The sequence below is a fragment of the Grampus griseus genome, assembly GCF_964374135.1.
Source record: "Grampus griseus genome assembly, chromosome: 19".
Lineage (NCBI taxonomy): Eukaryota > Metazoa > Chordata > Mammalia > Artiodactyla > Delphinidae > Grampus > Grampus griseus.
In genome coordinates, this window is record NC_139013.1 from 45,108,978 (window position 1) to 45,126,850 (window position 17,873).

The 17,873-nt window shown below is 47.1% G+C and overlaps 1 protein-coding gene across 1 annotated transcript in view; it reads left to right on the top strand.

Moving 5' to 3' along the window:
* The first annotated feature begins 8,608 nt into the window (after window positions 1-8,608).
* LOC309837242 (protein VAC14 homolog) overlaps window positions 8,609-17,873 on the top strand; it is a 98,173-nt gene continuing 88,908 nt past the window's right edge. Inside the window, exon 1 of the mRNA XM_082677667.1 lies at window positions 8,609-8,857. Within this exon, the coding sequence (XP_082533793.1) occupies window positions 8,754-8,857 (104 nt within the window). The 5' untranslated portion in view covers window positions 8,609-8,753. The remainder of the gene's footprint in view (window positions 8,858-17,873) is intronic.

Genomic DNA, 17,873 nt, shown 5'->3' on the forward strand with positions numbered 1-17,873 from the left:
GGTTAGAGCAGCTATATTGCTAATAGCCAAAGCCTGGAAACAACCCAAATGTCCATTAACTGGCTAATGGATAAACAGATTATGGTACATATGTATAATGGAGTACTACTCACACATAAGAAGGAATAAACTACTGATACATGCAACAACGTGGATGAATCTTAAATTCATTATGCTAAGTTAAAGAAGCCAGACATAAAAGGCATACAGAATTCCATTAACATGATGCTCTCAAAATGCAAACCTATAGTGGCAGATATCAGATCAGCAATTGCTAGAGGATAGGTATGGGGTCTGAGAATTGATAAAGGAGCATGACAGAACTTTATAAACTTACAGATTTCTATATCTTGATTATGGTGGTAGTTTACAACTGTTTACATTTATCAAAGCTCTAAGAACTATATTCCTAATAAAAGTGAATTTTACCATATGTAAATTAAGCTTCAATAAAACCGACTTTTTTAAAAAAGCAGCAGCCAGGAAAAAAAATAAAAGACATTACATACAGGAGAACAAAGATAAGAATGACTCCAAATATCTAACGAAAAACCTCCTCTCTCCCTGGATCAATAGATTTTGACTTACTGGGAGCTGGAAGGGAAGGTGAGGGCTGCGTTTGGTGGTCTTGGAGCCATGCAGTTTCCAAAACAGAAAAGTCTCCAAGATCCAGGTCTTCAGACCCTTTGAGCCACCGACCTCGCTGATAGTTCTGGACCCTTTGTCAGAGAAGTGCACATGTACACAAAGTTTTGTACTCAAGTTCCTCTCTCCTCCACTTCCCTACCCTCCAGTTCATCCCTGGATCTCTGCTCCCTGGGCTGAGGGTTTAGACTCATTAAAGGCAGTCCATTCACTCACATCAATTCTGTGACCCACAGTCGTTGTCACAGTATCTTAGCTCTGGAAGGTTCTCAGAAATCAACTTGGTTTACCCCTTCATCTTAAGGAGAAGCTTATGTTCTAGATGAAAAAAACTGCCTGAGGTCACATAGGGAATTAATATTTTTTTGGCACAAAACATGGTTCCTTTAAGATTAATTTTGCAGGTACATTCCCACACATTTTCTTTTGGGTGCACACAAATGCCCTCATGGGCTTCTCCCATGTGTTCTGTTTCTTTGTCTGTCTTTTCCTACTCATCTCCTACGTTTCCCTGTCCAAAACTGATTGTCATTTTGGGTCCAGTTCTCAGGCCCCTCCTTCTACGGTCACATGCCGCTACTCCCACTGTTCTCAAAACACTTAACCTTAAGCCCCAAGTGAGGCTGAGGTCAGAGCTGACTCTAAAGAGGAGTGGAGTAGTGGGGATTGATGCTTTGAAAGATGTGGAAGAAGAGACAAGATTCCAAACATCTAGGCAAGGAACTGGATGTGACAGAGGTAAGGAAGGAAAGGGCCAAGTCGGCCATAATACAAAACATGAGTCACACCTTTAAAGGAATATATATTAACTAAAAACATTTTCAAGTTAAAAAAACACTTACAGGGATTCTCTGGTGGTGCGGTGGTTGACAGTCCACCTGCCGATGCAGGGGACACGGGTTCGTGCCCTGGTCTGGGAAGATCCCACATGCCGCAGAGCGGCTGGGCCCGTGAGCCATGGCTGCTGAGCCTGCGCGTCTGGAGCCTGTGCTCTGCAACGGGAGAGGCCACAACAGTGAGAGGCCCGCGTACCGCAAAAATAAATCAATGAATTTAAAAAAATAAATTAAAAAAAAAAGTATGAAGGATCCAAGGGCCAAGAATAAATAAGGCAAAGAACAACTTGGTATAGGGAGTAAGGGAAGCAGTTAACCTATTGGATATTGACTTATTTTAGCACTAAAGTACTTAAAACACTGCTATATGTGCAGAGCTAGACACATGTGATAGACTAGAAAAGGTCAAAAACAAAACACATATATATTGAAGCTATATGGGAACATGACATTATCCAATTGGTGAGGAAAGGATGTCATATTTCAGGGGTTGGCAAAGTTTTTCTGTTAAGGGCCAGACAGTAATATATTAAGCTTTGAAGCCCATATAGTAAGTCTCTGTCACAACTACTCAACTCTGACGTTGTAGCACAAAAACAGCCAGACAACAAGTAAACAAATGGATGTGCCTGTGTTCCAACAGAATTTTATTTACAAAAACAGATGGTGAGCCAGATTTGGCCCATGAGCCAAGGTTTTCTCAACAGCAACGGAACAATGAAAGGGTTCTGGTAAAAGCTATTTATCACATCATACACAAACTAAGTTTCAGGTGAACTAAAGTTCTACTGTGAAAAAAATAATGCTTGACAATAGAAATTATATTCAGGACACGTTATTTTTTCACAATAAAAATTATTTTAGGGTTTCCCTGGTGGCGCAGTGGTTGAGGGTCCGCCTGCCGATGCAGGGGATGCAGGTTCGTGCCTGCGTACCGCGAAAAAAAATAAAATAAAATAAAATTATTTGAAATATTCTAAAATATTGGACGCGCTGGGCCTGCGCGTCCAGAGCCTGTGAAATTGCGTTCAGGTCATCATGCTTTGCGTTTTTGCTTGGTGTAGTATTTCCAAAGGAAACCACAACTTCTTTAAAAGAAGTTATATGATTACGACTTCGTGAATGCAAATCAGTCTTCCCCCAATATCCTTTTCTCAAGTGGTCGTTATCTATCCTCAGTGGTACATTAGCTATTGTGCTTTTTTTTTTATTAGAGTCGTCAGGGCTTATTTTATTTCATTTTATTTTATTTTTTTGGCCGCGCATGCCGCATCTTCGTTCCCCAACCAGGGATTGAACCCGCCTCCCCTGCACTGGAAGCATGGAGTCTTAACCACTGGACTGCCAGGGAAGTCCCTGTGCTCTTTTGTAAGGAGAAAAATTTTACCTTATTTATTCCTTCCAGGTTCTACCTCCATTTTGTTGTGTCCTTTGTATTTTCTTATAAAAATTATTTGAGGGGGCTTCCCTGGTGGTGCAGTGGTAGGGGGTCCGCCTGCCAATGCAGGGGGCGTGGGTTCGTGCCCCGGTCCGGGGGGATCCCGCGTGCCGCGGGGCGGCTGGGCCCGTGGGCCGTGGCCGCTGGGCCTGCGCGTCCAGAGCCTGTGCTCTGCGGCGGGAGAGGCCACAGCGGTGAGAGGCCCGCATACCGCAAAAAAAAAAAAAAAAAATTATTTTAATATAAAACATCCAAAAAATTAAGCCACATAAATTATTTTAACTCCCTGTTGATCAAGAGTTTTATATGTATAACTGATTCACTTTGCTGTACACCTGAAACTAAATCAACTATACTCCAATAAAAAATTTGTAAAAATTGAATATCAAATTGAACTCTGAAATAAAAAAAGAATTTTCCTACTTTTTATGTTAACTCAAAAAGATATAAAATCTTACCAATGTTCTTCCTGTATGCCTGTGTGCCCATACCCTCAACTGTGAATGACCTTCCTGTAACTTTAGAAAGCTTTTCAGTGTCTTCCCTAAAATTCTTAACTCAGTGCTCATTTTGAAGCTATGCTACTAATGTATCTGAGTAGGATTCTATGGGGCCTTCCCAGCACAGATTCTCCCCTCCCCCATGTCCTCCACCTGCCTCTAGTTTGTAGAAAAGCTTCAGCCTCCTAGGCCTTCCCCAAGTCCCAAAGAACAAAATTTAATCAGAAGTGAGAAAAAACAGAAACAAAGGATAACAATCAAGCAAGACAAAATAATAATAGTTCAGCCATAAAACAAAGTCAAGGACCTTTAGCTCCTCAAGGGAGGAACTCAGATAATGTTCTGAGCTATATCCTTCGCGCTCTTTTGCAGATGCTGAAACACACACCAGGTGGAAGAAGTTAACTGCATGATGACCCAGACCAGTTGGAAGCAGAAGATTTAATGATATCGACTCCCAATTACCTCACCAACAACCAATTAGAAGAATGTCCATGAGCTGATCATACACCCCGCAACCCTCTCTCTCATCCTGTCTTTAAAAACCTTTCCCTGAAAGCCATCAGCGAATTTGGGCCTTTTGAGCATTACCTACCTTGACTGCTTGCTTGGTGCGTGCAATAAATGCTGCACTTTCCTTCACCACAACCCAGTGTCAGTAGATTGGCTTTACTATGCACGGTGGAGCAAATACAAGTTTGCTTTGGCAACACTAATACAACTGCTTCAGCCTTCTCAATCCCCACTTCCTTGAGAAGTACAAATCTTAAAAGAACTCAAATTAAACGACGGCCATTTTTTACAAGTAAGACACTTAGCTACTTTGGCTGTTTAACTACTTCTACTTTTTAGAAAAATAGAAATAAACCTCTAGAACTGGACTGAAGTCCTTCGGATATCCATACTTCAAAGTGGACTTTAAAACTCCCTGAAATCGGTATAAAATTTCTATGCGTCATATTCGAGTCAACAACTGAGACAAGAGCTTACATTTTTGTAGCGCTTTATACCGCGCTTCAAGTTGCTCAGGAGTCTTTTCCACACTGTCAAGGGCAGGTAAAAAGTTTCTGATAGTGTTGGTGATGGAGAGCCGGAGCAGGAAGCCGGATGGAGGTCGGGAGAGTCGAGTACGCTTGGGGGAGGTGTAAGCATGGCAGGGTCGGAGGGTTGCTACTGGGGAGGGAAGGAACTGAGAGACACCGCGAAAGAAGAGGAAAAGGGAGCGTCAGGAGGAGCCTCCCTCCAGGGGCGACAAAAGAGGGGCGGGCGCGTTGTCTCTGAGACGCGAGGAAAACGACGTGATAGAAGAACCTAGAGGCTGCGAGGAAGCGAACAGAGGGGCTGCCTCAGGGAGGGAAGCAGCCCGGCTGAAGCCCCCCATCTCGAGGCGGCTTGTTTGATTCAGCGTCCCTGCACCTCGGCCGCCCTTATCGTCCTTCTCCCCTCAAGGTCACTCACCACCGAGTTTGTCGGCTCCAGCAAGACGCCCAGCTCCACTCCGCACCTCACGCACTCCCGGCGCCACAAATTCAAATATGAGTTCCGGAGTCCCGCAGCCCGGAAATTCTCCCAGAGTGAAGGACGAATAGACCAATCGAAGCCCGGCTGGCTATAAATATAAAAGGAGGTGGGCGGGGCTAAGGGATGGGGTGGGACCAAACAGCGTTACCACGACGACGGCTTCGGGTGGGCGGGCTGTGGTGATAATGGCCAGAGGGCGAGACTCGGCGCGAAAAGCGGTCCTGTTAGGTGGTCCAGGTGGTTTGGGGTTGAGGCCGTCTCCTCAAGAGTAACCGTGGGCCTGTGCTACGGTCACGCCACCGGCCTCCGTTTCCTTTAGCCTTCTCTCTCACCAAACGACTTTCCTGTCCAGTTATAAAGTGAAAGCTATTTCCCCAAGGTAAGCGTGTAGTACCACCACCCCTTGTTGGGTAAGGGGTAACGGAAACTTGAGTCCACTTTGTCTCCCGGGGAGCGAGTACTAAAAACAGAAAAGGGTGAAAATGTGGATTTCTAAACATTTAGTAATTTCTTACCTTGTGAATTTTTACTGTATCGTGCACATTTAGTAGTCTTTAAATATTGGGTGCAACTTGAGTTACAATTAAATTTACCATTCTAGTTCTTTCTGACCCCAAAATTCCATCTGACCGGTTAACGAACAAAGACCTGAATTTTTAAATTTTCTGTAACAGTCTCAAAGATTCTCTACCTTAAGTTCTTAATCTCACCTAAATCTGAAGGCGGATGGTAAAATGGGCAGGTGCTTTGAGTCCAAACCGTTAGAAGAATCAAACTAATTCAGCTGAGGCTCCTCCTTTCTTAGATCATCACTTGAATCTAAAATAAACCAGATGCCGAACATGGTTCAATGTGTATCTCATTCAATGCTGATGGTCTCACAGAGGTCTCATTTATGAAAGAAAGTAAACATTGTTGAAATGATGGGGGAGAAATAAGGCTTTCTACAGACAAGTAGTTCTTAGAAAAAAAAAACCTTACAGCTTTGAAACACATCTTGTAACAAACCACAAAGTTGTTGTTAAATTCTTGTCTCCAAAATCTAAAAGAAAACTTCAGCAGAACTTACTGGCTTATCAAGTAGAATTTCTTCCTCTACACTTAAGGCAGAGAAGCATTTATGAAAGCTTAGATCTATATGTGTTTAGATACCTGCCAATCCTTTTCTTAAAATTCCATCTTCAAAACCCCCTGCTAATGAACCAGCCAGCTGCATCTTACTGTTGACTTCTCAAGGTCAGCAGGAGAATCTCCCTCCCACTTAAAATCTCTTCTAATGGCTTTTAACTCCACACATGATTAGGTCAGACCCAGTCAGAATAATCTCCCTTTTTAGTAACTCACAGTCAGATGATTAGGGACCTCAATTACATCTGCAAAATCTCTTCTATATAACGTAATACTTGTTAGAATGACAGTCCATCATATTTACAAGACTCAATCACAATTGAAGGGAGGGGTTTTAGGGCATATACCTAAAAGGGAGGGATTCTTAGGGGCCATCTCAGAATTCCACCCACCTATAGCCCCTCACTTGTGTCCCATAGATTCTGATCTGCGGATTGAGAATAACACTCCATTTTCAAAACTGTTATAAGCTTTAAGTGAGTGCTTTTCACTCAGAAAAAAGTACCACCAGTGTTATGTTCACATTGTTAAAAAAAAAAAAGAACAAGCCCAAACTGAGTCACTCACTTGTGCTAAACCCACATCAGCAAATCAAGACTTAATATCTAACCTAATTGTAGTTTCAGCTTCTCCCAGGAATGTGACTTTTAACTAGTTTATCTGAAATTACCTGATCAGCTCTGGTGAGGTAATCTGCATGATAAACACCCCCCTTCTCCAAAGGATGGTGACATACCTGAACCCATCCACTTCCTTCCCAGCCCCCTCCCCCTTCTGCGTATAAAAGTCTTTGAAGCTCTTTGAAACTCCTGTCTGCTAGATGGGATGCTGCCAGAGTCATAAATTGTTGAATAAATCCAATTATATCCTCAAATTTACTCAGCTGAATTTTGTTTTTTAACAATATTAGTCCTCATTGGGTTCCACTGTGATATAGCCTTGTCCTAAGTTCCTGTCCGCTGCGGAAGCTTATGATAAGGAACTCTGATGCATCTCCCTGTTACTGTATCTTTAGCCACACTGAATCAATAAAGTGCTTTTAAAATTTTTAGCACATAACTTCAATTTCTGTTTCAGGATTTAATGTGACACTTCAAAGCACTTGGAGGGGCTGCTTTCTAGTGGATCCATCTGGAGGCCTGCAAGCAACACATTTGGGGCTTCTGCTGTCTGTAACCCAGCCCTCCAAGGTAGCAGAGCATGATAACACATCCTGAGTCCCAAATGGTGGGGTGACAACCACTGTTGGTACCTGAGATTTTAGGTGGTAGTATAAGCAGGTAGAGTAGGGGGTCCCTGGAGAAAGAGTACCAGGCAAGGCTTTCTTGACATAAGAGAAGTGGCCTAAGCTGTTTTGTGACCTAAATCTGGCCACAATGCCTGCCCTGGTACAGGTCTCAGTAATCATTAAGGGAAGTAAGGGAATGCAAGAACAAAGGAAAAGCAGTCAAGTAAAACAGTTCAACTATAAAACAGAGTCCTAGTTCCTCCTCAAGGGATGTACATAACAATCTGATACGGTCTTTGAGTCCTGCAAGAACTAAGGCCCCCACCTAGGAGGAGGATGGAATGATGACGTTGACCCTCGTGACTTCAATCAACTAAAGCTTGGACTCGGTCGACTGTGGCCCGAATTCTATGCTGAATTCTCCACTGCTCAAGCCCCTTCATGAATACCCATGTACCTTTAGCTTAAAACTTCCCCAAATTTGCTGTTGGGAGAGACACTGCTTTGGCAGAGATCACTGGTGTTCTCCTTACTTGCTGCAAGAAATAATAAATGCTTCCTTCTCCCTAACTTTGGCTTGGTTGTGACTTTTGGCTCAATACCCACCAAGAGGTGAACCCACTTTTGGGGTCACAATAGACAGATTATTCTGTTTTTAATTGCAATTCAAACCCATGATTATAGGGCATAAGCAAGGCTAAAGTAGGAATTTAAAATTTTTTAAAATTCGTTGATTAGAGAAAATATTTTTTTAAATAATAGTACAAATGGCTAGGATATGGCAAAAATCAAGATGGTGTTACTCTAATTTGGGAATCATTGGCATATGAGAAACTGGCTGGTGACTAAGCAGTGGATGAAGTAGTGGATTCAGTAGATATAGAATAAATTATGCTAACCGAGTCAGGCTCCAAGAGCCCCTTCGTTCTCAGGAACGTGTACAAAAAGAAGCCCACCATGTTCCAAGCCTACCACGTGCAGGCAGTGGAGTACATGGTATTCACGCCCTACTCAGCAGGCCTCAAACCGTGGGGGTCTACAAGCAGGAGTGAGATGGGAGAAGGTGGAGCCTTGTGGGGGCGTGGCTAATCCACCTGCGGATGCGTGCGGGGGCGTGGCTGGCGAGGGGCGGGTCCTAGCGGCGGAAGGCGGAAGTCGGTGCAGAGTCACCTGATCTGAGTAACATGGCCGCTGCCTCATGAGCCCGGCAGGTGCTGGCCGGGAGTGGGTCTCGTGAGCTGTTTGGCGGCCAGGGGCAGGGGTACGGAGACGGGATCCAGGCCCGGGTTCCGAGGCGGCGCGCGGCGGCGGAGCGAGACAGGTGGCCCGGGGCGGCGTGGTCCATGAGCCGGCGCCGGAGGCAGCGCGGAGCCGCAGACTCCCCTAGCCCCGGCGCGGCCCGGGCTGCCGCGGGCTGAGGAGTCGCGGGGCTCCGGGGAACGCCCCGAGCTGCCACCATGAACCCCGAGAAGGATTTCGCGCCGCTCACGCCCAACATCGTGCGCGCCCTCAATGACAAGCTCTACGAAAAGCGGAAGGTGGCAGCACTGGAGATCGAGAAGTAAGAGCCGCGGGCACCCGGGTTGGTCGTGGAGAGCGGAGCCGGGACTCGTCCTGATTCTGCAGGGGTCCCGCTCTTCCGGGCAGCTCCTCACGCCTTTGCAGCCAGTGTTGGTACTCCAGGTTTCAGGCCCTTAGGGCCGTGCTTAAGAGCAGGAGATTGGCAGTCCCAGCTTTGCTTCTGACTGTGTGACGTGGGCCAAATTATTTAACCTCCTGGTACCCCGAAGGGGCTGCCGTGAGAACGAAGCAACGAAATGTATGCGTGGTGCTTTGCACAGTGCCTGGCACATGGTGCGTCCTCAGTGTGGTCTCCATGCAAACAAGCAAATCAGAGAGTGACCTCTGATGGGAGGGAGGTAGGAAACATGAGAATTTGCTAAGGATGTTGACCTGCCTCATTTCTTACCCAGCTTCTGAGAAGTGAAAGGGACAGTAAGTTGACCAAGTGGAGAAATAAGCCAAAACCTCAAGGCTCAGAAGGGCTGTTTATCTCTGTCATATCACGCTTCCCTGAAAGTGAAAGAAGGAATTATTCTTGTTTCTGCACTCTTACTACACGTACAGCAGTACCCTCTTATCTGTGGGGGATATGTCCCCAGACACCCAGTGGATGCCTGAAACCTTGGATGATACCAAGCTCTATATATACTATGTTTTTTCCCATACATACGTATGTATGGTAAAGTTTAAGCACAGTAAGAGAATATCCTAATGACTGGCATCACTAGCATTGCACTTTAGGGCCATTATTAAGTAAAATAAGGGCTATTTGAACATAAACATTGCGATACCGACAGTCGATCTGATAACCCAGAAGCTACTAAGTATGTGGGTATCATATACAGCATAGATATGCTGGAGGAAGGGTGACTGATGTTCTGGTGGGATAGCACAATATTTCATCTCACCACTCTGAACCGCATACAGTTTAAAACTTAGAAATTGTTTATTTCTGGAATTTTCCATTTAATATTTTCTGACCTGCTGTTGACCATTGGTAACTGAAACTGGATAACGGGGTTCCATTGTATTTGTAACCATGATCTGACATTTTCCTTTTTTTTTTTTTTAATTATAAAACAAGGTATTTAACTGCGAACATTAAGGTTTTTCTGCTGTTATTTTACATTTGTATTTTTTTTTCCAGCCAAATCGTTGTGATAAAGTCTGGTGGGTGGGTAATTTCAAAAGAGTAGAAAGAGGCAGGCTGTGAAACTGAAAGAATGCCAGTCTGGGCGTCAGGAAATATGGATTGTAGTTTTGCCCTCTCTAATAGGGTAGCCACTGGCCATGGGCGGCTATTTACATTTAAATTATTGAAGATAAAATAAAAATTTTATCCAGTTCCTCAGTCACACTGCCCATATCTGACATGTTCAATAGCCACATGTGGCTGTCAACTGCCATATGGACAGTGCAGATTGTAGAACATTTCCATCACTGCAGAATGCTTTGTACAGCTCTAATCTAGTCTGTTGTGTGATACTCATTCTTTGACCTCCAGTAAGTTCCTTAACTCAGGGTTTCTTAACCTCAGCACTACTGATATTTTTGGACAAATAATTCTTGGTTGTGGTGCGCTGTCCTGTGCATTATAGGGTTTTTAGCAGCATCCCTGATCTTTACCCACTAGACACCAGTAGCTTTCTGTCACTTGTACAACCAAAAATGTCTCCAGACACTGCCTAATGTCCCCTGGGGAACGGACAGTCACCCCGGTTGAGAACCACTGCCTTAACTGCTTTGGGTTTTAGTTTCCTCCTCAGCTAAAAGGTTTGGATTTTACTAAAAGGACCCTCCCCTTCAGCTCTGACATCCAGTATGTCCAGAACCACCTAGCTGCTTCTCTCATCAAGCAACACTTTCTTTTTCTTTTTCTTTTTTTTTTGACTGCACCTTGTGGCTTGCTGGATCTTAGTCCCCTGACCAGTGTCCTATTTGATATGTTCCTCAGAGTATGTGTTTCACAACTTGCTCAGGGACAGAGGGACTTATTTGTGCTTCACCTGGGAGCTTTCTAGTGTCTCTGTTTATAAAGACACTGATCCTATTGGATCAGGGCCACACCTATATGACCTCACTTAACCTTAATTACTTCCCTTATAGGCCCTATCTCCAAATACTGCCACTAGGGTTGTATGAACTGAGGAGTGGGGGGGGACAATTCAGTCCATAACGTTGATCATTTTAAAAAGTGATCACATGTAAAACACTGTCTGCCTTATTTGGGGGGAGGAGGATTTGGCCCTTGTACATCCCTCATCTCATTTATTTTGCGCAGCTGCCCTACGAGCTAGGTAGTGTTACCCCATTTCACAGATGAGGAAGCAGAGGCTCCTTGAGGGCAAGGAATCATCCCAAGCTTTCACAGCTAGAACCTGGATCTAAAAACTCAGGTTCTTCTGTCTCAAAAGGCTTCCCCATTACAATGAATGGTTTTCCCTTCCGAAAGGGAGACAAATACTTAATAAAATGTCATACTTGAACACCCCCATGGTAGTTTTAACTGCCACTTTCTGTTTTCTGGAAACCATCTATCTGCTCGAGTGGCAGAACCAGTACTGCATGGGGTGCTGGAGTGAGGGATTAAAATTCCTAATAAGAGGAGGGTGTTTTATCTTGATGACAGGCCTCTCAGACACTGAAAACGCAGAGACGGATGCTTGGCTCGACTGAAGGACCCCAGACTCTAGACTCTCAAGACCGGGCTGTGGTGGGTGACCAGGATCTGATGGCGAAATGTGTGAGCCTGTTGTGCACAGTCCTGGAGAGCCTTTACCCCACAGCCTGGCTCCAGCACGCCCACACAGCTTTCTCAAGGATAAGGCCCTGAGGCTAAGATTTTAGAATGGCTGTGGCAGGTTTTGCGGGCCCTGGGTGTCAGGGGTTATAGTCCCTGATGAGTCCCGAGGACAGGAATGGTGAGACCCTAGGCCCTGCTCTCCGGGAGAGTCTAGCGTGGGGGAGAAACGCCAGCAGGCGCTCTGATAAGTGTGGTGGGTGCTCCCTCACTGCGGTGACAGGGCCCTCACTGCAGGCTGGGAGAGATGATGCCCTTCGTGGTGACCAGGGATGGGCTCACTGGCAAGTCTCTGGTGTTCCTGAACTTTGAGTTCCTAAAGCCAGCAAGTGGAGGTGCCCAGGCCCTGCGCCCTGAGAACACCGAAGCTCAAGGAGGGGCTCCAGGATCAGAGCTCCTGAGGGATGAGTCCCTGTCTGCTGGGGAAGGCAGGGTGGGGAGGGTGGCATGGGGAGCCGGGATCCCTGGGGCTCTGTGATCAGATCAGGGTTGAACTGCTGAGTTTGACCTGGCCTTTTGCAGCCTGCCATCTCTGTAGGGAGACACTGTTTATTACCAAGTGACTTCAGGCAGATTTTGGAGTGTGGGTCAGAATTCCACCCAGCAGGTTGCCTCATCCAGGGGTCACAGACTGGCAGCCAGGGGCCGTGTCCTGCCGGCTGACCTGTTTGGTTTGGCCTGGATTGCAGGGTATTTTAAATCAAGAAATTTCACAGTGAAGTTCAGGTTTCTGGCTTCTATTAAAGAATGGGAAGATGTGGCTCTGTGCGGCCCACATTCCCATGTAGCAGTAGGGGACCCAGGGGCCCACCCCCTTCCCCCAGCCAGGACGTGGGCTCCCCAGTTTGCTTCCTGTGTTGGCAAGGTCACTACAGCCTGTCTTACCTCCCTTGGCCTTCTCACTTGTGTCTCCTTCTTGGCTCCTGTAAGCATTTGAGTTTGTGACCTTGGGTTTAACCTCTCTGTGCCTCAGTTAACTCATCTTAAGAAAAAATTGCACTTTGCAAACATTATGCTAAGTGAAAGAAGCCAGTCACAAAAGGCCATGTATTGTATCATTTCATTTGTGTGGATTCATAGGCAAATCCACAGAGACAGTGTAGATCAGCGGTTGCCTAGGCCTTGGGGGAGGGGGGTTGGGGGGAAATGGGGAGTGACTACTAATGAGTACAGGTTTTCTTCTGCGGATGATTTTAAAAAGTCTAAAATTGATTGTGGTGACACTTGCACAGCTTTGTGAATATACTAAAACTCACTGAATTAATTGTACATGTTTAAAGAGTGAATTTATGGCATGCGAATAATATCTCAATTTTAAAAAATAAGAGTGCCTGTAGGTTGTGTTACAGTTGAGGGAAGCGCTTATTCAGTGGTCTATTGTCACCTGAGATCCAAACATGCCTCCTGCTGTCTCCTTTACAGTTTTTCCACTGATTATACCCAGTGGATGCTCAGTATATTTTGCTACTTAACTAACTCTTGGGCCTTTCCTCAGAGGCAGATGTTCCGCTTTTCCTGTTTAGTTATTGGAGAGTAGTGAGCAAGTGGAAACCAGGTTACTTAAATACTCAGCAAAGCAGATGGAGGAGACGTTTACCTGCCAGATTCTCTTTGGGAAATCGCTGCCTGGATATGTTGCCTGATTACAGCGTGTTACATAGAGAACTGGGATGGTTCATCGGACTTGTCAAGAAAAAAAATGGCAGCCTGAAGTCCAGGCTGAAATTTTTACAGCATAGGAATAAACACAACTCTGGATTATCTTTCTGTCCTTCTTGGAGCAAGGAGCAAAGCAGGTTCTCAGTCAGCAGTTAATGAATGAATATGCTCTTGTTAGGCGTGTATAACATCACGGTTTGATTCTGATTTTGCACTAATAATGTTACATGGGCACATGCAGTACAAAACACATTATGTGCATTATTTTATTTAATTCTCTAAAAATAATACAAAGCCACAGCCAAGACTGGCTCCTCTGAAGACATAGGAATGTGCGTGCAATGGCAGAAACCTCTGCCACCTCCTGGCCGGGCCATTTGGACATCAACACATGAAATGAGATAGGGCTAAATGAAATAATGCATGTAAAGTGCCTGGCACCCAGGAGGCATCCAACAGGTGGGAGCTTTGATGTTTGAAGAGAGGATAATGTAACATGGTAGATTTCAGACCTGGTGTCAGAAAAATCTAGGTTTGATTTCTGCACCTCCCATCCATAAGTTGTGTGACCTTGTATGTTTCGTAACATCTCTGAGCCTCATTTCCCCCCATCTGTAAAATGGGTATTATAGTGCCTAGCTCTGTGGCTTATTTTAAGGTTTAAATGAGATAACACGTGTAAAGCATCCACCACATTACTAGCATGTAGTAAGTGCTCAGGAAATGGTTACTTCTTTCCTGCCTTAATGGTAGAAAACCAGCCCTAGACCTTCATTTCAGCATCTCAAGTGTGTACCTCATCTGTATGTACACCCGTGTGTGGAGGAGGAATGCTTCAGAGATGTCTAACACTAGACAGTGGCGAAAATGCATGGAGAAAGCTGCACTTCAGTTGGGGCCTGAGTTCTGCACGAGGGAAGCACCCTCTGTAATTGGGTGTGTGCACTTTGCAGCTGACGTGCTTTAAGAAGATGGGCGGGAGGAACTGGTGTACAGTTGAGGGGGCCTGGGCTTTGTAGGTGCCAAGGTTCAGATCCTCTGTGACCTCAAGAAAGGGACTTGGTTTCCCTGAGGCTCTGTTTCAAATCTAAATGATGAGATGATAATAACTACAGAAGGAGGTTGCTGTGAGGAATAACCAACCCCTGGAATACTTAGAGTGTGTTCCTGGGAAGTGGTCAGCTCCCCAGTCCTCATGCAGCCTGTGGTTGTCCCCGGGCTGCGTTACAGAGGCCGAGGGTCCCAGTGTGGGGCTGTGGTTTTGTTGCAAGAAAGGAAGTGGGGCGCAAGAGGATGGTCACATCCCAGGTCTCAGGTGAGTCCCTGGGACGGCCGCCGAATGTGGGTTCTTGTCTTCATGGAGGAAAGAATTCAAGAGCGAGCCATAGTAAAGTGAAAGAAGGTTTATTCAGGGAGATACACACTCCACAGACAGAGTGTGAGCCATCTCGGAAGGTGAGAGAGGCCCCAGGTATGGGATTGTCAGTTTTTATAGGGGTGGGTAATTTCATAGGCTAAGGAGTGAGAGGCTTATTCCAGGAATGGAGCCACCGCCCACTTCTGGCCTTTTACTGTCCGCCTCGGAATTGACATGGCGCCTGTGGGTGTGTCATTTAGCTTGCTGATGTGTTACAGTGAACCTGTACTGAGGCTCAAGGTTAGTAGAAGTCAATCATCTGTCATCTTGAACCTAGTTGTTTCTAACCAGTTTATGTCGTGTCCTCAATGGCTATGGCATTCTTGTAAAGGTTGTGCCCTGCCCCGTTCCTGTCTCATTTGTGTTGCTGAGACGAGGCCCCAGGTTCTCCTTGGGTGAAAGACACATCCTGGCCTGTCTGTGGCTCCTTCTCAATCAGGGAGAAGGTAGTCGGTGTGGCACTTTGTGAAGTTGAGAGCAGGGTAGAGAGCTTGGAGTTGGCCAGCATTGGGCGTTGTGCCTCCTGGGGAATGGGTGTTGCTGCCATCCTGCGACACCTCTGACTAGTTGAGAATGGAGGCTCTGAGCAATCTCTAGAGGATACTTCGTCAGCCAGAGTTTTTAGAGAAATGAAGCAGAAGCAGATCTCTTCTCTGTGGCACAGAACAGCGATGCGTGTGACCCTAATGTCAGCAAAGGTCACTGGGACTTGTGATCTGGGCCAAATATTAACTTCAGAACTAGTTGAGATCCCCCAGCTGTGGCTCACAACGTGGAGATGAAAGAGGAGACGGGTGTTCTTTTGAAGAGACACTAACCTGGAACTGGGGACGCCCGGACTTCAAACTTCACTTCCTCTGCTTCCCTTTGTAGTTGCTTTTTCTCTCTGCCTGTGCTCTGTGGAGAGACCAGGTCCTGCTGACGGGGGCTATTTGGGGCGCCCCCAAGGGGTTGGTTCACCCCTAGGCAAACGCATGTCAAGTCACATCCTGGCATCGGCATCTGTCCCCAGCCACAGCCCTGGGTACCTGGTCCTTCTCAGTGTGCGTTCTGAGATCCTGGTAGTGGTGCCCTTTGTCCCTCCTAACTTGAATAGTAAACTAGGGGTTTGGCCCATCCAAGTACAGTTCTGATTTACCCAACAGGTTAGGTGTAGATGAGCAGGCCACCCCTTGTCACCAGTACGGCAGCGTGGGGCTTTGCCCGTGTTTCCCTACAGCTTGCCCTGCGGCCCCGCCCACCGGCACAGATGGGTCCCTGGGCAGATGCTTACTGATTCCTCACTTACTGTGTGGGGAGCTCTAGACGCGGGGAGAGGGCTGGCGCTCAAGAGGCAGAGAATCGTGCCACCAGTCTGTCTTCAGGGACTCTGGCCTGGAGCTGTGGAGCTAGAAACATAAAACACGTGAGAAAGAACCCGTGACATTCCATGGTGCAGTGCTGGGCACAGACTGCGGGGTGGCCGAGTCCTTCAGCGTTCAGAGGAGTGGTGGTCCTTCCTGGGATGGTCGGGAAAAGCAGGGGGTTGGATGTGAACTGGACTTAAGGCTGGCTAGGATGTGGACGGGAGTGGGAGCTTCCCCACAGGAAGTGTCCAAGGAGTAGCATAGCAGGGCCCAGTAAGAAGCCCTTACTGGAGAGGAAAGTTGTGCTGGGCAGCTGAGCAGTGAGACTGCAGAGGTCAGCCGGCCCTGTCTTGATCACCCTGACTGTCAGGTAGAGAGCGTGGGCTCGGGTCGTGGGACAGGTCTTCCTGCTGTGGCCCCACAGGGGGCCACAGGGCCAGGCCCAGTGCTCTGAGAACTGGTGGTTTTGGTGAGAACATGTTCTCAGGGTTTCCCTCCACAGGGAACCACTGTTTGTCATTGTCTCGCTCTCCTGGACACTGATAATATTCTTCCTCCGAGAGCAGATAGAGACTTGGGGTTCCAGGCCCTCGGGAACTGAATGGGCCATTGTATTTGTAGTGGCCTAGGGTGCTCTGAGTTGCGTCCTGGTAAGATTCGGGGTGGGGGGACCTTGCAGCTGGTGTAGAGCGAACGGGAATGTCGGGGGGTGCTGAACACAGATATTCCCCTTGCCCATCTCCTCCCCCTTCAGGAGACCCTGTTACACTTGCCCGCTGTCACCCGTCGTTAGTGCCCCATTCCTCACGCTCTCCCACTGTTTGGTCTCTGTTAGCCTTTGCAGACTTCAGAGTTCCCTAAACGCTGTTCGAATCCCTACCACCCACTGCTGCAGATCACTCGTACCTTCCGTGGCTGCTGACGGCCACCAGAAGCAAAGGCCACTTCCTTTGCCAAGCACGTGAGTGGGCGCAGCCTCTCTGGCCCTGTCATCCACGTCTCCTCCACCTGTGTCCTTTGTGCTGCCAATCCAAGTGCCTCTCTCCTTCCTCTGAGCCTTTGTTCATGCTGTTCCCTCTGTCTGGGCTTCCTCACCCTGAATGAACACCTACTGATCTTTCAGAACCCCTTTCAAAAGCTGACCCTCATGAAGCCACACCTCACTCCCTCCCCATGAAAGCTGCCGCTTGTGCTCTTTCTCGCCTGCCCCCTCCTCACCTTGCACTGTCTTCACCAGATTTTTTTTCTCTGTTTTGCATGAAAGTCCTTGAGGCCTCTCTTGTTTCCCCTCCATGGGATTCTGGCAGAGAGCCCCTCAGGGGCAGGGAATGCATCCCCTTTGCTGTCTCTCAAGTGGGGAGGAGGGCCCTTTCCGGTGGCTCAGGGACCGTTTGTGACCTGAAACAAGGAGACAGGCGAGGAGGTGGTTCCAGGACCGGCTACCCTGCTGGCAGGGCTGGGTCTTTGCTGCCCTGCTGGAGCCTCATGAATGTCGTTACTCCCACTCTCAGGGCTGCTCTAACACCGATGGAGCAGAAACACACACGGCCTGGCTTCCCCAGGGGCATTGCAGTTAGCGTCCCCGGGCAGCCTGTCTGGGCAGGAGGGGAGGCACAGCTGCTTGCAGCGGCTTTGGTGATCCCCACATCCTGGACTCCTCAAGAACAAGGGGACGCAAGATCTAGGTCTCTGTGGTTAGGAAACAGTCGTGGAAAACTCAGGCTAGAAAAAAGTCATTCTAGGTTTTTCAGACTGTATCACCAATGCTGTAGGCAGTGTGAAATGTCAAATC